General features: G+C 43.8%; 1 protein-coding gene across 1 annotated transcript in view; it reads left to right on the forward strand.

Moving 5' to 3' along the window:
- The window catches only part of LOC120054135 (neuron navigator 2-like), a 92,924-nt gene that overhangs the window by 19,378 nt on the left and 54,962 nt on the right, over positions 1-18,584 (forward strand). The window contains exon 5 of the mRNA XM_039001548.1: positions 2,227-2,352. Coding sequence (XP_038857476.1) covers positions 2,227-2,352 — 126 coding nt within the window. The remainder of the gene's footprint in view (positions 1-2,226; positions 2,353-18,584) is intronic.

The raw sequence follows: 18,584 nt of genomic DNA on the forward strand, positions 1-18,584 counted from the left end.
TGACCCCATCATTCCTCCTGAAGAGCTCCTCCATCTGAACAGACTTGACAGGGATGAGAGTGGTAGAGAGAGAGAGAGAGAGAGAGAGAGAGAGAGAGAGAGAGAGAGAGAGAGAGAGAGAGAGAGAGAGAGAGAGAGAGAGGAGAGAGAGAGAGAGAGAGAGAGAGAGAGAGAGAGAGAGAGAGAGAGAGAGAGAGAGAGAGAGAGAGAGAGAGAGAGAGAGAGAGAGAGAGAGAGAGGCAGTTGTGTTAAGGAGAGAGAGTGACAGAGAAAGAGAAAGATAAAGAAAGAGAGGATAGTAGTAAAGGAGAACTGGCTGGGTGACTCGGATGACTTTGTGTTGGACCAGCCTTAGTTAACCATTCAGTAGTGAAATCTCTCCTCTGACCAACCTGCAGGATTGGCATTTTCTAGAAGCTCAATATTGACAGGTATGTTTCCAATCTCCTCAAATTTTTTAAAAAGCAGAAGAAAAAAAAGTTTTATTAAGTTTTAAAAAAGCCTAAACTGACTGAAGCACTTAGTTAAATGTCTAGCAGGTTTTCATGCACTACATATAGCATTTTAATATGTGTCATTCTTTGTCTTTGGGGTTCTAGTACCTTCAGTTTAGGGTCAGGCACCTTTTGCCGAGGTGGGTGTGCTAACCCAAATAATGACTCCCAAAATGTGTGAACAAAACGAGGACAAACCCCAAGTTAATCAGTAGTCACATTAAAATGTTGCTTTCATTATGACTCAAATTCACCTTTTCAACAATGATTTGGAAGCTGTCATGTCTGTACACACTAAAGCCATTAATAAACATGGTTATAAATGGCTCTGGGACACACAACATGACAATGGTAACATAAACTTCCTCACTTTTTGTTTCGATAACCAAGCCCTTAGGTTGGGTGTTGGTCAGCTCTCCTAACAGTTAGAGATAGAAAATGCTTTGCAGTAACAAACCCATAAATATTTTTACGAAAGTAGTACTACAGGCTTGGGAAGCAATTGTATGTGTTTAATGAGTGGTAGTTTAAACAGAGGCAGTTTCCCATGATTTCCTGTCACACTCCAAGACAAGCTGAGACTCCCTGTGTCACCTGGATTAGCGTGCAACCGTGCCTGGGATTATGTGAAGTTGCAGGGATGACAGTAAAGCTGTGTTTTTCAATGGGACTGCCTCAATGAATTTATCTAAACCTAAGCTGGTAAGCCTATGGCGTTGCTCTGGGCTAAAGGCATGACAATGGCCCTCTAAATGAGTAACTGGAAATGGGTAATTATGGAGGGTTAGTTGGTGTTGACTGAGAGCAAATGTGAATGTTTATCTAGCTGCGGCGGGTTAATCGTCTCGTATGCCCTCCGCATACAATACCGAGATGACTTTGGGCACGTTCTTTTGTTTTATATGTTGTCATTTCATCCGTCATGTCAAACCCCCACCTCTCCAACTGCAGCGATGGTGTGATCGTTCTGAATGCCCGTGCCGTATTCTGTAGCCGCGTTGACAGGAGATATCGTTGTTCTTCTTTTTTAGCGGTATTATTGGCACTGACATCACACACATACTATGCAGAATAACAGTGTTAGTATTACCAGATGATACGAACCAAATATGCGTCTCCAATTGAGCTGTCTCCAGTGCATTTTCGGGATGACATACGTCATGGTTGTTCTGTGTAGGGGTCTTCAGGTCAGACACAGTATAAACGTATATAACAGGATTGTAGTGTGTTTGAGGCTGTAATCCTGTCAGTGAAGAGGATCAGAACAGCCTGTCATGTAACACAGCAGAGACAGAGATGTGACATATACAGGGACAGAGACAGGGACCGAGACAGAGACCGGGACAGAGACAGGGACAGAGACAGAGAAAGATACCGGGACAGAGACAGGGACAGAGACAGGGACCGAGACAGAGACAGGGACCGAGACAGAGACCCGGGACAGAGACAGGGACAGAGTGGCACTGAGACAAGGACAAAGACTGAAACAGGGACAAAAACAGGGACCAAGACATATACAGGGACAGAGACTGAAACAGGGACATAGATATACACTGAGACAAGGACAGAGACAGGGACTGTGGCAGAGACAAGGACAGGGACAAATACAGAGACCAAGACTGACAGGGACTGAGACAGGGACTGAGACAAGGATAGAGACCAGGACAGACACCGATATTGAGACAGGTACAGAGACTGTGACTGACAGGCCTGTTGTGTTGTCTGTCTGCAGCTACATGACGGACGGCGGGCTGAGCCGGTACACCCACTGCCTCAACCGCCTGCCAGATGGCATGGCCGCCGTCCGAGAGACGCTCCATCGCAACACATTCAAGGGCCAAGGGGACGCCACTGACAGGTAGGTCAGCACCACCCATTCCGCTGTCCCCTCACCCCACCTGCAGTGTCTGGGTCAGGTGAGGCTTCTGTACAGTCACACGTTCCTATCGAGGAACCATGTACCAGACAGAGGTTTACTGTAAGTTTGGCCCGTTTTGGATTGGTTTGTGGATTAGGTCCCTGCTTCTGCCAAAGAATCCAGTAGAATGTTGAGTCATCCAATAGGATCAGTCTAGAAGCAACAGAGCTGCCATTGTTGGGAGGCTGACTGAGTCTGAGTGGAAACAGACTGCATTTTCCTCAGTGCTACAGGCTATGGATGGGTAATGGATGGGTTTGGAGTAGACAGTAGACACTCACAGCCCCCCCCCCCCCCATTGTCTTCAGCCAACCAACTCCTTTTTGGAGGTAATTGGTATTTTGGTATTTTATTAGGATCCCCATTAGCTGTTGTGAAAGCAGCAGCCACTCTTCCTGGGGTCCACACAAAACATGAAACATAATACAGAATGACATAACACAGAACATCATTCGACAAGAAGAGCTCAAGGACAGAACTACATACATTTGAAAATGGCACACGTAGCCTACACAACAGTGCATACACACAAAATATCAAGGTCAGATAGGGGAGAGGCGTTGTGCCGTGAGGTTTTTCATTATCTTTAAAAAACAAACCAAAAAAACTGTTCATTTGAGCAATATGAGAAGGGAGTTCTCTAATGACTCTATACGACGCTGAACTCTTTCTTGATTCCTCTCCCATGTGTCTGTGTTACAGATCTAGACAACATTGCAGGCTCATCTCTTTCCTGATTCCCTTGCGGTGCTTACAACCTAATGAATGGAGGTTAGAGAGGTACACAAAGACGATCCAGCTGTGTTCCTCCGCACAAACTGCCCTGTGTGCTTTCTGCCCAAACCGACAGGGGTGTCCTGATTTATTGATGAAGGTGTCTACAGTTGTGAACAAAGGTTTACACCAGAAAGCACACTACTATCTTAAATAGACATCACAGATGGTATGGACACACTGTCAACACTTGTTAACAGTAGCGTTTTGGCCTTTGTTGAGAGATCAAGAATTCCGTCGGGGTTAATTAATTAAGGTGGTTCCACGTATTAACAACATTAGCATCAAGCACAGACCCGATGCCAGCCCACCTCCCACAGAGTTAGAGCTAATGGGATACATTAGAGGGGTTCTAGTGGTTGTAACAATGGACCACCTACAGGAGAGCAGCTGAGCTCACGTACTGGCAGGACTAGCAACCATAACAACAAAAACAGTATCGATAGCATTGATAATTGCACGGACTTCTGTAATGCACGTTCGCAAAAAAAGGACTATTTTATTGCCGTACCTATGCCGTCTTTGGTGTACCTGTGAAGTAACTGTACATGTAGCCTAGACGCCTGAGGGTGCAGATTTATTACTCGTATATCCATCCTGCAGAATGTTAGATAGTCCCACCCACCCCACTGTGTCCAACCTGTCTGGACACAGCCCTCTTTACTCCAGGCATGGAAACTCAGTCCCCCTTCCTCTCTGGTTCATCCCCTGTTACCCTGGGCTCCTCCAGTGGAAAGTGCACAGGCCACGACTCGACACAGACACACTGAGCTTCTGCTTCCAACTGGAGACATAGAGGACCAGCAGACTCTGGCAACATGGCAAACCAGTTGTTTTGTCATAAAAAAATACATGTTAAAAAAAAACCGTTTTGTTTACCTCTGTTTCATCTGCTTTTTAATATACATCTTTAGAATTGTAAAAATTGCCTGGCATGGTGAGGTGAAGATTGAGACAAAACGAACAAGAGAGCATAACGCCTTAATGAAAACCTACTTTTGCGTCTTTTTGACCAACGGTTTAAATTAGGTGACGGAGAGGAAGTGTGCGGTAAAATCAGACTTGTGTTGTGGCTGACAGGACGGTGTAAGCTGTGTCCTAACCATGCATGTGTAAATGTATGCATGTGTATTCAGGAGGCTCAGAGCCAGGGGGGGGGGGGTGGTCTGGTGGACAGGACTCTGAAAAAGCAGTCCGCTGCCTCGAGGCAGTCTGAGGTAGACAGAACAGTGTAACCTGGCACCCTGCCTGATTACTTGTCCCCCAGACGTTGCGGTTGCTCGGCCTTATTGTCTTTGAGATGCTGACGGCGGTTCTAAAAAGCCGCTGTGTCTCTCGGACTCTGATCGGTGCGCCACTCTGTAATCTCAGCCTAAAGGGGCTTTTGGAAAGCGGTATTTCTGGAGGGAGGACTGTGTTGTTTTGGACAGAGATGTATCGGATGTTTGGTTTGATGTCTATACCTGGCCCATTCTTATAGTTCACACAGTAGTACTTATAGAGTACTTATATTCACCAAAAGCTCTTTCCCACCAGTCTGTTTGAGCATTTGCACTGCATTTAGCTCGCCCGCCCACGCATTTCAAGTGAGAATACATCCCCTCAAAGCTACACCTACAGTACACCGCAAGGGGGGAGGTCCTGGGATAAAATGCATTAGTATTCAGATGATGATCAGAGAGGCATACACACACACACAGACACACACACGCAATGACACATGCACATACACACACACACACACGCACTGACACATGCACACACACACACACACACACACACACATAGAGGAGTGGGGTACCAGTAATGTATGTGTGAGTAGCAGAGTGCGCTGGAGGGGGCTTGAATCTGGTGGAGAGAAAAAAAGAGAGAGGGGAGGATCTTCCGTGTCTCATTGCTCTAGCCCCAGGACTCTCGACTGTACACACACACACACACACACACCTCAGCCAGAGAGAGAACTAGCAGGGAGGGGCTCCACCCCAGTCTGTCGGGGAGCACAATGCTGATAGCTTAGAATCCTCCGGTTTTGTCTGTCTGGGCTGAGGGCTGATAGTGATCAGTGATAGCCCTGTGCTGTCTGGGTGGCTGGCAGAGGGCTGTCGTTGTGACCGTGCTGTCTGTCTGCTGGGCTGTTTACCTGTTGAGTGCAGCTCCTTGGTGTGCAGACTGGGCTCCGGCTCTGCTCTGTTATGCATGCAGTGGGAATGAGAGGCTGTCTGCAACGCAAAGGGACAAACTGGATACAGAGAACAATATAACAAAGTGGAGAATGTAAGCTGCGGAGTAAGTGTTTTTTTGTCTGTTTGTTAATGTGAATTGGCATGTGTTTTGTTTTAAATGTGATGTGGAGGAATGAGAACGTTCTCAGGGTCGGTGTGATCGGACGCGATGTCAGTCGGTCTGTTTGCTATTGAAGACTTCCTATCTCGTGTAATGTGATGAACGGTGAGCCATTCATTATGATCTCCGAGTGGCCCACTGGCTCTCTAACCCAATCACAAGCTAGAAGCCCAGCTGTGAAAACCAGAGGATCAGCCCACTACACAACAGATAAGTGAGCAGTGTCGTTGGGCTCTAACGGTACACGCAGAAAGTATGAGAACTTACGGAGAGAATGCTCATTGGAGAGAATGAGCATTCTTTATGTCCATGTGATTTGCGCGCTGGGAAGAAGTGAAGAACCTTCCTTGGTTCTCTAGGGAAGACACTATACCGCTGGAACACGGAGAACTGCTACGAAAGGTTGACGACCTCATATGGAGTTCACGTCAGTAGCTTCTGAGCAGATGCCACTTGTTGACACAGTTCAAGGCAGCCTATGTGATTTAGCTTAGGACACTGTATGATATTGGCTGAAATCTAGGCAAACACTACATGAACACAAACACCATATTGTTTTATTGTCTAGGAGTTAAACCAGAGAGATAGAGGAGTCCAGAGTGGTGTGAAAGTGATTTAGCGATGTGTTGCTGGCTGTGTTACATGCCCGTCCCCAGGAGCTGTGTCTGGTCTGGTGAGTCTTGGCTATGAGGGGGCTTAGCTAATACAGCAATGGGGTCCTTTCTGCAAACACAACGTCTGGCCGAGAGGAAGAGCGACGGGACAACGTATTATCTGTTCATCTGGTTAAGAAAGCCACCACTTCGCAGAGCAAGATCAACACAACTGATGCTTTGAACGTCGGCGATCAAAATGCTTTTTCGCTGACGGCTGAATGGATGGATGCCGATATATTTTCAAATGATTGGACTGTTGTTGAGAATCAGTTGGAAAGCCAAGCCTATACGGCAAAAAAAAAATGAATGAAATAGCTTTTTTTTGTTACATCTCAGCTCTTGACCACAAAACGTCATGTGGATAGGAAGAGAGGCCTCTTCAAACTCCTCGCCACGCTGATGTGAAACTACATTGTGTTTGGCCCTTCAATCAGAGTGTCTGAAATAGAGGTGTTTCACACCCTAAATTGTGGTAATTGAGTGCTCCAGACAATAGTCTTAATTATGCTTGAGAGGAATAACACCCTGCAGCCGATTGGCATGCAAATGAGCCGGGGAGAAAAGGAAGCAAGGAAGGAAGGGGTAAATCGTACTCTGTCACCTGGAGGGATGGATGATGGACGTGGATTTAATGTGGAAGTGAATGAAGTGCTCTGTCATTTCCCTGCGTTTTTCTCTGCAGAAGCAATAGAATGTTCAACACACAGAGAGCGATAACAAAAGAACACTCAATGCTAATGTGACTCTATCAGCGTTTGTTATTGTGGCATATCGTGTTGTGGATTTGAGCTGCATTTTGAGCTTTGATTGTGTGTGTGTGTGTTTGTGTTTGTATCTGTGTGTGCTCGCCCACACGTGTTTGTTCTGAAATGCAGTGTGCATGTATGTGTGCTTGAGTAACTTTGCTTGTGGTGTGTGTGTGTGTAGAGCACTACTCCGCCCTGTGACCTGCTATTCCACAGTCCGTCTCCAGCTCCCACCGTCTCAGCAGAGTAACACTGGAACAATGAGAGGGAACTTGGCTTGGGTTCACATCAGAGATGTGAAATCACAGCCGGACCAGGCCAGAGGAGCACATAACACATGATCACTCTGGGTCAAATGTTTTGCTGGTAGCAGCTAGCTGCCAATAGCTTGCGAAGAAACTGGACTACTTAAGGTACTGCACATGCTCAGAAAAGAAACAATTCTAATTATATTTAGGTCAGCTTGTCAACAATGTCTTTTTTCTTCATTTCTTTTTCATTCAGAACCGAATTTATTCAGAAGTGGAATATTTTTTTTTCAGGACAGCTGGAACTACAGAATACAGTGGAAATTGTGTCATTTCTCTGCTGCTTGATTACTCCACTCATTTGAGAGACAGACACTCGCGTGTCAGAAAGAGAGAGCGAGAGAAAGAGGGGGAGAGAGAGAGAGAGAGAGACTGAGTCCGTCGAGAGATTTGTTGTTCTGCTGAATTCCTGGCAGTCCCCCGGCTTTGAGGCAGCCATGCCATTACACACGACTGGCTTCAGAGGTTTGGGCTGCTAGCCTGCTAGCCTGGAATGTGCCAATCAAACTCCCTCTATACACTGAATCTGAAGCTAAATGTATAGCTGTCCCGTTTTATGATGCACTGTTAGAAAAAAAGGGTTATTAAAGGGTTATTTGGCTGTCCCCATAGGAGAACCCTTTTTGGTTCCAGGTATAACCCTTTTTGGTTCCAGGTAGAACCATTTTGGGTTTCATGTAGAACCCGCTGTGGAAAGAGTTCTACTGGAACCTAAAACTGTTCTACTTGGAACCAAAAGGGTTCTACCGGGGACCAAAAAGGGTTCTTCAAAGGGTTCTCCTATGGGCACAGACAAAGAACCGTTTTACTTTCTAGATGACAACTTTTTTCTAAGTGTGTGTAAAAAAAAAAAAACGCATATAAATGTAATACTACGTTTTATATTTTATGCCTGTTTGCTTTTAACAGCATTCTGGTTTGACATCAAGTGTGGTTCTGCTATATGTGTGTTGTTGGTTTCTGCTTATGAAGCGAATTTAAAATATGGGTCAGTCAGCTTGTTAGAGTTTGTTAACAGTCCTGGGCGACCACCTTACTTTCAGTCATTCTAAAGATCTTTATGAAATGCATGTCACTTGAATATCACTGGAAAGTGGAGAGATATTGGCATGACCAGGGGGCTGGTTTGCCTTTCTTGCTTAATGTTGATGTTTTCCTCTGAGTTAGTGAGTCAGCCATTTTTAAACTTGATCCCTGACCCGGGGACGTGACCCTGAACAATCCTTTTTAGGGAAAGCAGGGAAAGAAAATGAGCCTCATTGGAATGTACAATTTAGATTGGCTTAGGAAAACCCACCAACGTGTCCTCCTGGGCTTGTTGTCTTTACAAATACTCCCCAAGCATACGCACCATCCACCTGGCAAAATAAAAGCATTTGGTTTGGACAAATGTGGGTTTAAAGCGCTTCTTAGGTTAGCTGCTCTGAGATCATGTTAAAAGCTTATTATTGTTTGAACATCTCAGAGGTAAAGCTGTTCTGAGATCTGTTTTGAGATCTGAGGCTTACCTACCTATGTTTGAAGGACCTCACGGGTTCTGTTCTGTTTTATCAGCTCTGACTTGGCTGTCTGGATGGTGACTCAGAAGCTGAAGTGGTGTTTGAAGTACTTCCCAGGTTAACTCTGCTCCCAGATCAGATTACTCCCCTCTGTGGCAGTTCTGAGGGTGCGTGTGTGTTTGTGTGTGTGAGGCCGCTCCCCCCCCCCCCCAGAGTGTGTGTGTGTGGCTGCCTGTCTCGCTGCAGGGGGAGAGATCAGTCAGTAAGTCAGTCAGTGTGCTGTAGCGGAGGACTGAGTAGGACGGGGGAAGTGTAGTCAATCCAACTTCAGCTGCTTCCCTCAGCGAGCTCCTAGTAGCTCCTACTGCAGCCAGGGGATATCACCGTGGGCTGCTACTGCTGCTGGCTCTCTCAGGTATGGACAGACAGACAGGCAAGGAATTCTGCAGGACCACAGCCATGTGGGTCTGAGTTGGCTTTTGCTCACTATCATTGTCTTGTTTGTGTGAGAGTAGAATAGATCATCTTTATTTGTGGTGTTGTGGAGCTACACAATTGTGTGTTGGAGTTTAAAACGGGTACTTTTCTTATACATTTTTACAGGTGTGTTTGTTATTAATGGATTCTTTTTAGATGTAGTGAATATGTGACAAAACCTTTACAGGAGCTCCTGAAATGGCAGCTAAATGTAATTTATCCTTGAATGTAGTGCATCGCTTAATGTCAGGGCACGTGTTCCTATTCATGCATGCAAATTGTCCTTAAACAGTGTTGCTCCTTTTGGGCGATATGTTTTATTAATGTGAGCGGTTCATTGCTGAGTGCTGAAGGCCTACAGACAATGGTTACAGAGAGCTTCCCTCTGGGCACAAACTGGTTGAATCGACGTTGTTTTATCGTAATTTGTCAACGTATTGTGACGTAGAATCTATGTGGAAAATACATTGGATTTGCAAAAAGTCATTCACTGTTGTTTTGAGGGTGAAATTTCAGCAACAGAAATATGTCATAATGCTAACCACTTTTCAACATAGACAAACCTTGTATAAAATATGTTGAATTTGTACCTTTGAATCAACGTCAGATCTTCGATGTTATATCCACTATCAGAAAAAAACAATAGGCTGGGCAGCACCTCCTACTGAAGAGTTGATCTATCTACGCTATCCATTTGGTCTCCCATCCAGGGTTTTAACGTAGCCCAGCATTGATATTTGTCAATGACTACTACCAATGTGCTGTCGTGAGAATTACTATTGAGAGATCTCTTAATAACTAAATAGATTCACTGTTGTTATTGAAGTCATTCCAAAGAGAAGTTTTAACAGAGCAAGTTAAATGTAACCAAATGTAAGTCAAACACTTAGTGTACAAAACATTAAGAACACCTTCCTAATATTGAGTTTCCCCCCATTTTGCCCTCAAAACAGCCTTAATTCGACTATGCAAGATGACAAAAGTGTTCCACAGGGATGCTGACCCATGTTGGCTCCAATGCTTCCCACAGTTGTGTCAAGTTGGCTGGATGTCCTTGGGTGGTGGAACGTTATTGATACACACGGGAAACTGTTGATTATGAACAACCCAGCAGGGTTGCAGTTCTTGACACAAACTGGTGCGCCTGGTACCTACTACCAATGTTCCCTCTATTTCTTTTGGTACTGAGCAAATTTCTGGTCTGCCGAGCACAAACTTTAACGTTGTGAAAATTCTGTGCAACTTCCAGCGCGTGTTTACTGTGAACACTGAGGCTGAACCCGCTTTGAGTTACAGTTTCAGACGGTGGTCAAGTAGGCTACCGTATTTAAGTGATAATAACCGAGAAGCCGTTGTTTGGAGGATATATTGGCACGGGCGCTGTTAGGCCAGAGACGAAGTCGAGGGCCGGCAAATCGTGCCAATATATCCTCCAAACACCGCCTTCGATGGCATTATTACTGTTGTACAACGAGTTACCAACATATATAAATAATGATTTACATATTTTCGTTCAAATATTTATTATTATGACATTATTCATACTATTTAATCCTTCCACAAGATATAGTCCCGACACAAATCTAGGGTTGCTACCCAAGCCGGCTGGTCGTTCGATCTATCGGTTCGGTTGCCAGAGAGGACACCCAGTCGTTCAGTCATTTTGTTCGGTATCTATGGACGCAAGCCAGTCGTTTGTTCGAAATGTTCCATTGGCTGGCAACGTTCTTATCCCTTGCTTGCTAGTGTAACACTCTCACCAGGCTCGAATTTGACACCCGCGATAATACCTTACTTAGAATATCTCTACAGCATGGGATGTTAGGTGAGAAGTAAACTCACTAATGTGATGACAACTAGAGTATTAACTTCAGATAGAACAGACATAAGGTTCAAGGTCTATATTATCACATTTTCAATGTGCCACATCAAAAGAAATGAAAGGAATCAACCCCAACGGTTTGTCACAACCCATGCCCAAATTACTTGCAAGCTTGCTTAAACCTGTTGGCACGCGTTGGAGCTCAAAATAAATGAGGACACACATAAAGTCCCGAAGCACCCCACCTCACTACTCGTAGATATTCCCTCAGCGAAGTATGGCAGTTCCGTGCAGGTTTCCTCACAAGATCCACAGCAAGCACAGCTATCAATGCAGACAGTACTCCTTAGCAGCAACAGATATTCCATGGAAACATGAACTCGTTAATCTTCCACAAGCAATTCTCTCCAGAGAATTGTTGTTTGTTGCAAGAAACCACTTTACAAAATAAAATGCATTAATATTCCCATACCATTATTAAAGGGAATCAGACAAATTATGCTACCCTCTGCCTATTGGCTACTTAGCTTATTCAAGACCGTCTCAAAATACAACACTGCCCCTTTTAGACAAAAAAAAGCTCTTTACCTGACTTGCTTTTCAAAGGTGTCTAGAAATGTACATGGTTTGTGCCCTTGTAGTAAGCAATCACTCCCCCCTTACTGACTACAAATGATCTATAACTGGGCTAATAACTGACTAACTTTTATCTCAAAACAAGCGCATCAACTCATGACCACTCATACTGTAAACACAGTCTAGTTCAAAGTGAATGACACAGTTCCAAATATGGCAATGGTCTATTTGCATACAGGCCTACTGCAGCTCTGATTGGTTATACACACCGGTATGTGTAGAGTACTGGCTGAGTCCTGCTTGTCAACAACAGAATCCTACTCCGATGCCTTCTGCCTACAACAAAATCTCATGCATAGTTAATTTTGTTTCGTTGTGTTGCATTGAAACTGGCTAATATTGCGTTGATTCGATCACAATTCCCACAGTAAAGGGAAACATTGATAGTGTTAACTAAGGGGGAAAACTCTCAAATGTAATCTCGTGCTTCTCTGTGTGGGTTGATATTTCTTCTGTGCAGCAGAAGGCCTTAGACAATACATATAGGCCTTAGACAATACATATAGGCTTAGGTTTTCAAGCTTTAGTTGATGTCAAATGTAATCTTCAAGTTAATAATGAATATGTTGAATTCTCCATTTCAACCAAAAATCTAAGTTAAAGAATAGAACTAAATCAAATCCAACTTTATTTAAAGTGCATATGATCTGATTTAGTCCTATTCTTTAACTTAGATTTTTGGTTGAGAGGGAGACGTGAATCAAACATATCAATAATTATTTGTAGACAAACTGGAATTAAAGTCAGACTAAGTGAGTGGCACAAAATATACATCTCCTTCAAATGTTGATATTTGGTTGCAATGACAACCATACACAATTTAATATAATTTTTGCAATACAGTAAATAGCCTATTAACTTGTCGAAATAGTTAACAAATGATATGTTGGATAGTCGCCAACTAAACCAAAAATAAATGTTAAAGAATATGATTAAGCCAGGGGTTCAGAGGAAACTATCGAAGCATTAGATACGTCTCCTTTAAATGTTGATATTTGGTTGTGTTGTCAACCTAACACAATTCAATATGACTTTTGTAATACAGTAAATAACCTAAAGTTAAGGCTATCCAACCTGGTCTCAGAGCATTTCGTATGATTCTTTACGTAAATCCGAGACACTCCATTTATTATGATACGTTATGTTTCGTATGGTATATATTCATTTGTGCATGTCCATCATCCATTTCTTAGGATATGTTACGAATTACAATTCACATGATATGTTACGAATTTGCAAAAAGTACACTATGTTACGAATTCGCGAAACAATTTGTTGTGGCTAACGTTAGCTAGGTGGCTAATGCTAACTTTATCTAGCTGGCTAACATTAGCTAGGGTACGGGTTAGGGTTAAGGTTAGGAGTTAGGTTAAAGGATTAAGGTTAGTGTTAGGGGAAGGGTTAGCTAAAAGGGTTATGGTTAGGAGAAGGGTTAGCTAACATGCTAAAAAGTTGCACAGTAGCTAAAAAGTAGTAAGTAGTTGAAAGGTTGCTGATTAGCTAAAATGCAAAAGTTGTCCGTGATGAGATTCAAACACGCAACCTTTGGGTTGCTAGACGTTTGCGTTATACGCCCACCCATCCACCCACACCGACACACCACCCTCCTTTAGTTCTTGCATTAAGCAACCTTTCATCTTATGTAACCATACCAAATGTTACATATCATACTAATTGGATTTTCCCGGATTTACATCTACTATGTTACGCCTAGTCTATGAAACTAATGTAACAGTTTTAATTCAACATTAAAATGAGTAACTTGTCCATGGCCACATTTTGAGGTGACTGTAACTATAAAAATTGTATTATGCTATCATAGAAAGCCTGCATGTTCAAGATAGCACGCAAAGGTCGCAGGTCTGTGGAGATCTCCACAACATAAATATCTGTGCAGAATCTCGAACGGCATTGATCACTTGCACCATGTACTTTGAATGTAATCTCAACTGCAATCCAGGTCATTTAGTTGTGCTATTAGATGGAGCACAGTGATAACACATTAAGTTGTATAAATACAAAATGTCTGACATTGTATTCCAATTTGAATTTTGTTCTGCTTTTAAATGGTTGAAAGTGCAGTGATAACACATTTACATGACAGCTAAACCAAAAATCAGACATTGTTTTTCTATTGGAATTTGGTTGTGCTTTTAGATGGTTGAATGCATAATGATAATACGTTGGGAATTCAACAAACTTCTGCCTGTCTTTCTGATTGGGTGAATAAAGGTTGAAATTTCATTGATCAACGTCTCAACCGAAAATGACCCACATTTCCACGTTGAAATGACGTGGTGTGCCCAGTGGGTTTGTCTTTGCCTGGTTTGGTTTCTCTCTAATCTGTCTGCTTTAGTGTACTGACGGACTGGCTTTTTGTGTGTGAGCAACCAGCCATTCTAATATACACTCAGAGTAGTAATTTGTTATCAAATGATAGTTATGGTGTTGTTTTTATTCCAAGCAAATATAAAACGGTTATGTGGCACTTTTGTCTGTGTAATGACTTGAGCAGCTTGGAGTTAGGTGTTCATCGCTTGGCAACAGCTTTGAATATATTGCTGAGGGGGTGAGAAGTCTAGTAGAACTAATGGCTTCCCACCCTGACCAAACAGAGTGGACATGCAGGACAGCGTGGCGTGGGGGCCTCTGGATTGAGCTCAGCTCACTTCCCTCCACTGGCCTCTCAGACCAAAGTCACCCAATGTCCTGCCCCAGAGAGTGTCCACTGATCCCCTCACTCCTCTGGGGCCCTGTGTCTCTAATCCTGCATTCGCCACACAGAAACAGGAGGGGTATACAGTGTGTGCTGCCACACCACCCCCAACTCACTCTATAGAGACTCCAGTCTCTAATATCTAAACAGACACAACAATATCAACTCATTTGACCCCCAACTTCCCACCTTAGTCTTTCACATACTTTTCTGGTCATGGAATATATTGGTCATCTTTCTTTACAAGTACACATTTTTGATAAGTGACAATCTCCCAGTCAGGGTGAAACGAGGGGAGGGAGAGGGAGAGGGAGAGGGAGAGAGAGAGAGAGAGAGAGAGAGAGAGAGAGACTTAGAACAATATCCAACCAAAAGCACAGAGACCCAAATAATGGTGAATTACGCCTTCATTACTGTGAGACTTTAAAACTCTATAAACGTACACTCAGAACCAAAAAAGCACAGTACAACAGCAAGCAGCTGACACTAATTGAGGAGTCCATAAACACAAACAACTTCTGGCAAAATTGGAAAAAACTAAAAAAATCTAAACAAGAGGAATTAGCGATACAAAATGGTGACATATGGACAACCCATTTTAAAACACTCTACAACACCGTTCAAATTGACACAAACGCAGAACAACGCCAAATTCATGAGAAGTTGAATGGATTAGAAAAAGCTATAAAGGACAATCAAAATCCACTGGACTCCCCAATTACTGACCAGGAGCTCAATAAGAAACTTCAGGCTCCCAAATTTAAAAAGGCATGCGGACCTGATGGCATCCTAAATGAGATGCTCAAACTCACTAGTGCAAAATTTCAATTGGCTATATTAAAATTGTTTAATTTGATCCTGAGTGTAGGTTATTTCCCTGACATCTGGAATCAAGGACTCATAACCCCAATCTTTAAGAACGGAGACAAATTTGACCCTAACAATTACAGAGGCATTTGTGTGAACAATGCCCTGGGGAAGGTTTTCTGTAGTATTATCAATGTAAGAGTTCTAAACTTCCGTAATAAGCACAATGTCTTGAGTAAAAGCCAAATTGGATTTATACCAAAACATCACACAACTGATCATATTTACACCCTACACAGAGAGAGAGAGAGAGAGAGAGAGAGAGAGAGAGAGAGAGAGAGAGAGAGAGAGAGAGAGAGAGAGAGAGAGAGAGAGAGAGAGAGAGAGAGAGAGAGAGAGAGAGAGAGAGAGAGAGAGAGAGAGAGAGAGAGAGAGAGAGAGAGAGAGAGAGAGAGAGAGAGAGAGAGAGAGAGAGAGAGAGAGAGAGAGAGAGAGAGAGAGAGAGAGAGAGAGACTAATGGTGGCTTAGGGGCGATGTTGATTAGGGGCAAGGTGTACCCTGCCAGCTCCAGTCTCTGCTCATTATTCAGACTGGAGGAAACAGTGACAGCAGCACTGCAGCATCAGGAGCCGGGGAGGGGAGGGCCTAAGCTGTATCTCCCCCAGACCCTGGAGGAGCCACACTATCAGTCAGCCTACATGGGTTGAGAGCTCACTCTACCCCCAGTCAATCTCTGACTCACAGCCTAGAACACCCCCAGGAGACTCCCTCCTCCATTTAACAAATAGTCAGGGTTGATAGCATAGCAAAGGGTGAACCGTAACCTGTCTGAACCTCAGCCCACCAGTCATGATTAGTCCTGTGCTGGGTGGCTAGAAGCAGAATGGGTCCATCTGAAATATGTATTGTTTTGACCACTTCAGCTCTCACAAGTCCATAAAGTATACAGTAGAACTCTCCCAAGCTGAAACGGAGGAAGGGAGACATTCCGAATACTGAGTGACTGTGTCTCTGTGCTGGACCTCTTCCACCTTTGCCACCCCACTCCAGCCCCTGGCCTTGTCTTGCATTTCTCAGCCCTGGCTCAGTGAAAAGATGAATTGTTTTGGTGTAGCTGTGTGTGTGTGTGTGTGTGTGTGTGTGTGTGTGTGTGTGTGTGTGTGTGTGTGTGTGTGTGTGTGTGTGTGTGTGTGTGTGTGTGTGTGTGTGTGTGTGTGTGTGTGTGTGTGTGTGTGTGTGTGTGTGTGTGTGTGCGCGTGCGTGTGTGTGTGTGTACCATTTTATATTCCTCACAGTAAACGTGGTACTATACTGAAATGGTTGGACTTAGTTGCGACAGTGGACTGAGTGTGTGTGTGTGTGCGCGCGCGAAGACCAGTGCAGTGAAACAAGGGCTGGATTGGGCACTGCAGGACACCGGGCAGGCATTTGGCCAGCAGGACACACCTGGTGCTTTACCACTGACACTTACCTCCACACCAGTGGGCCGCCAGTGTTTTATGTTAATGCCAGCTCTAGTGTTATGGTGTTTCCATCAGGAGTGTGACACTAAAGACTTCTGGCGATCAGAATCAACAACCTCGGCATCATTCAAGACTGTTGCTTTGTGAGAAGGTGTTAAAGTTCACAGTTAGACATTGTTATGTAAATGCAAGCTGAAAAGTACCCAGGGCCTTGGCTCCAAGTTAGAGTAGGTCCGCCGGAGCCATGGCCTAGCGAGACACCCGTGCCGGCCCATGTAGATGGAAACAGAAAAGTCTGAGCCTTTTGGGTAAAACATTGTGGTTAATCCTCAATGGAAATGTAGCAACTGTGCCTGGCTTAGGGTTGCAGAGGGAGGGTATATTACTGGAAACGTTCAAAGTTTACCAGTAAACTACCAGAATGTGGGCATCTTTCAAGGATTTGATGTAATCTATCACAAGACATCTAGTGGCCCTTTTGGGTACTTCAGATTATCACAGGCGTCTGTAATTATCTCTGGCCCTCTGTCTGGCCTTATCACATGTAAAATATATGAAATATTTAAATAAGATGATTTTAAAATAAAAAAATAGAATGACAAAGCTGTAAAACATTATCCTAAATACAAACCATCAACTGAGTGAATACCATTGATGTTTAATATGAGGGTTTCAGTACGAACTATCCGTTATTTTTTACACACTTCATTTGACTATGTCAATATGTATTTGTTGTCACTGTTTTGGTGTCAAACTGGTGGCAGTTGGGAAAAAAGTCGATAGTTGGAAGAGTTGCAGAGTTAATTGAAAATATTGCCATTGTTGATTAAGATGCTTTTTTCATTAAATAGGCTATTTTCTCTTGAATCATATGGTCTATCTGTTACAAACTTATGGACAATACTATATATTAATAACAAATAAGTAAGTTATTCAAGTTTAAATGATCAAATATGATAGATTGCCATAGGTTTTGGTTAATTACCAAAATTACTGAAGATTCTGGTAACTTTGGTAAATTACCGGTAGCTTTGCAACCCAAGCCTGGCTTGTGTTAGATTAGAGCCAGACCTCTGCCCACATACCTGCTAGACTGGAACCTGTGGGTGATGTTTAGGACTACTGAGTCAGTTCATCATTCATTATTGTCATCTATGGACTCTGATTTCCCCCTGCTACCATTTTATATTCCTCACAGTAAACGTGGTACTATACTGAAATGGTTGGACTTCGTTGAGACAGTGGACTGAGTAGACCTGTGAATTGAGGGGTCTGTTGCTTCTGGCTGAGGTGTTGATGCTCTCACAGGGAACACTCAGCAGTGTCTGGCTGTGGCTGGCCAAGTTTGTTTTGGTTAGCTCAGCAACAATCACACTGGCATGGGAGACTGAGGACAGACAGACAGGCAGACTTGGAATGAGTGAGTGTCCTGATCCGTGTGAATTTAGAATCATAAAGAGAACCTTCCCACCCAACTCCCTCCACACTTCAACACCTCTGTGAGTACTGTGAAAGGAGTGGTTCTGTCACACAGACAGTGGATGATAAACTCCTCACACATCTACATGCACGCAGACACACACACACACACATACACACATCTTTAAGTCCGTTCACACACAGATAGAGCCTTTGGCCCTGAGAATAGCAACATTTTCAGTCAGACCTCCACTCCTGTAATTAAAGGTATCCTCAGTGTGAACCCACAGGGAAGCCCTGGCGTGGAGCTGTCTGTCATCACACAGAAGGCAGCTTGCATGAGACCCAGACATCCCAACTATTTCTTATCTCCTGGCCTCCACACAAACCTCCTTTAAAACGGTGTCTTGGTTAGGGCCCATCAGGGTTGGTGACAGGCAGGACGTGGTGTGGTGGGAAACTCTCTTACCCAGCAGCCCCCCCCCCCCCCCCCAGGTCCTGGGAG

Source organism: Salvelinus namaycush, chromosome 9 (assembly GCF_016432855.1).
Source record: "Salvelinus namaycush isolate Seneca chromosome 9, SaNama_1.0, whole genome shotgun sequence".
Lineage (NCBI taxonomy): Eukaryota > Metazoa > Chordata > Actinopteri > Salmoniformes > Salmonidae > Salvelinus > Salvelinus namaycush.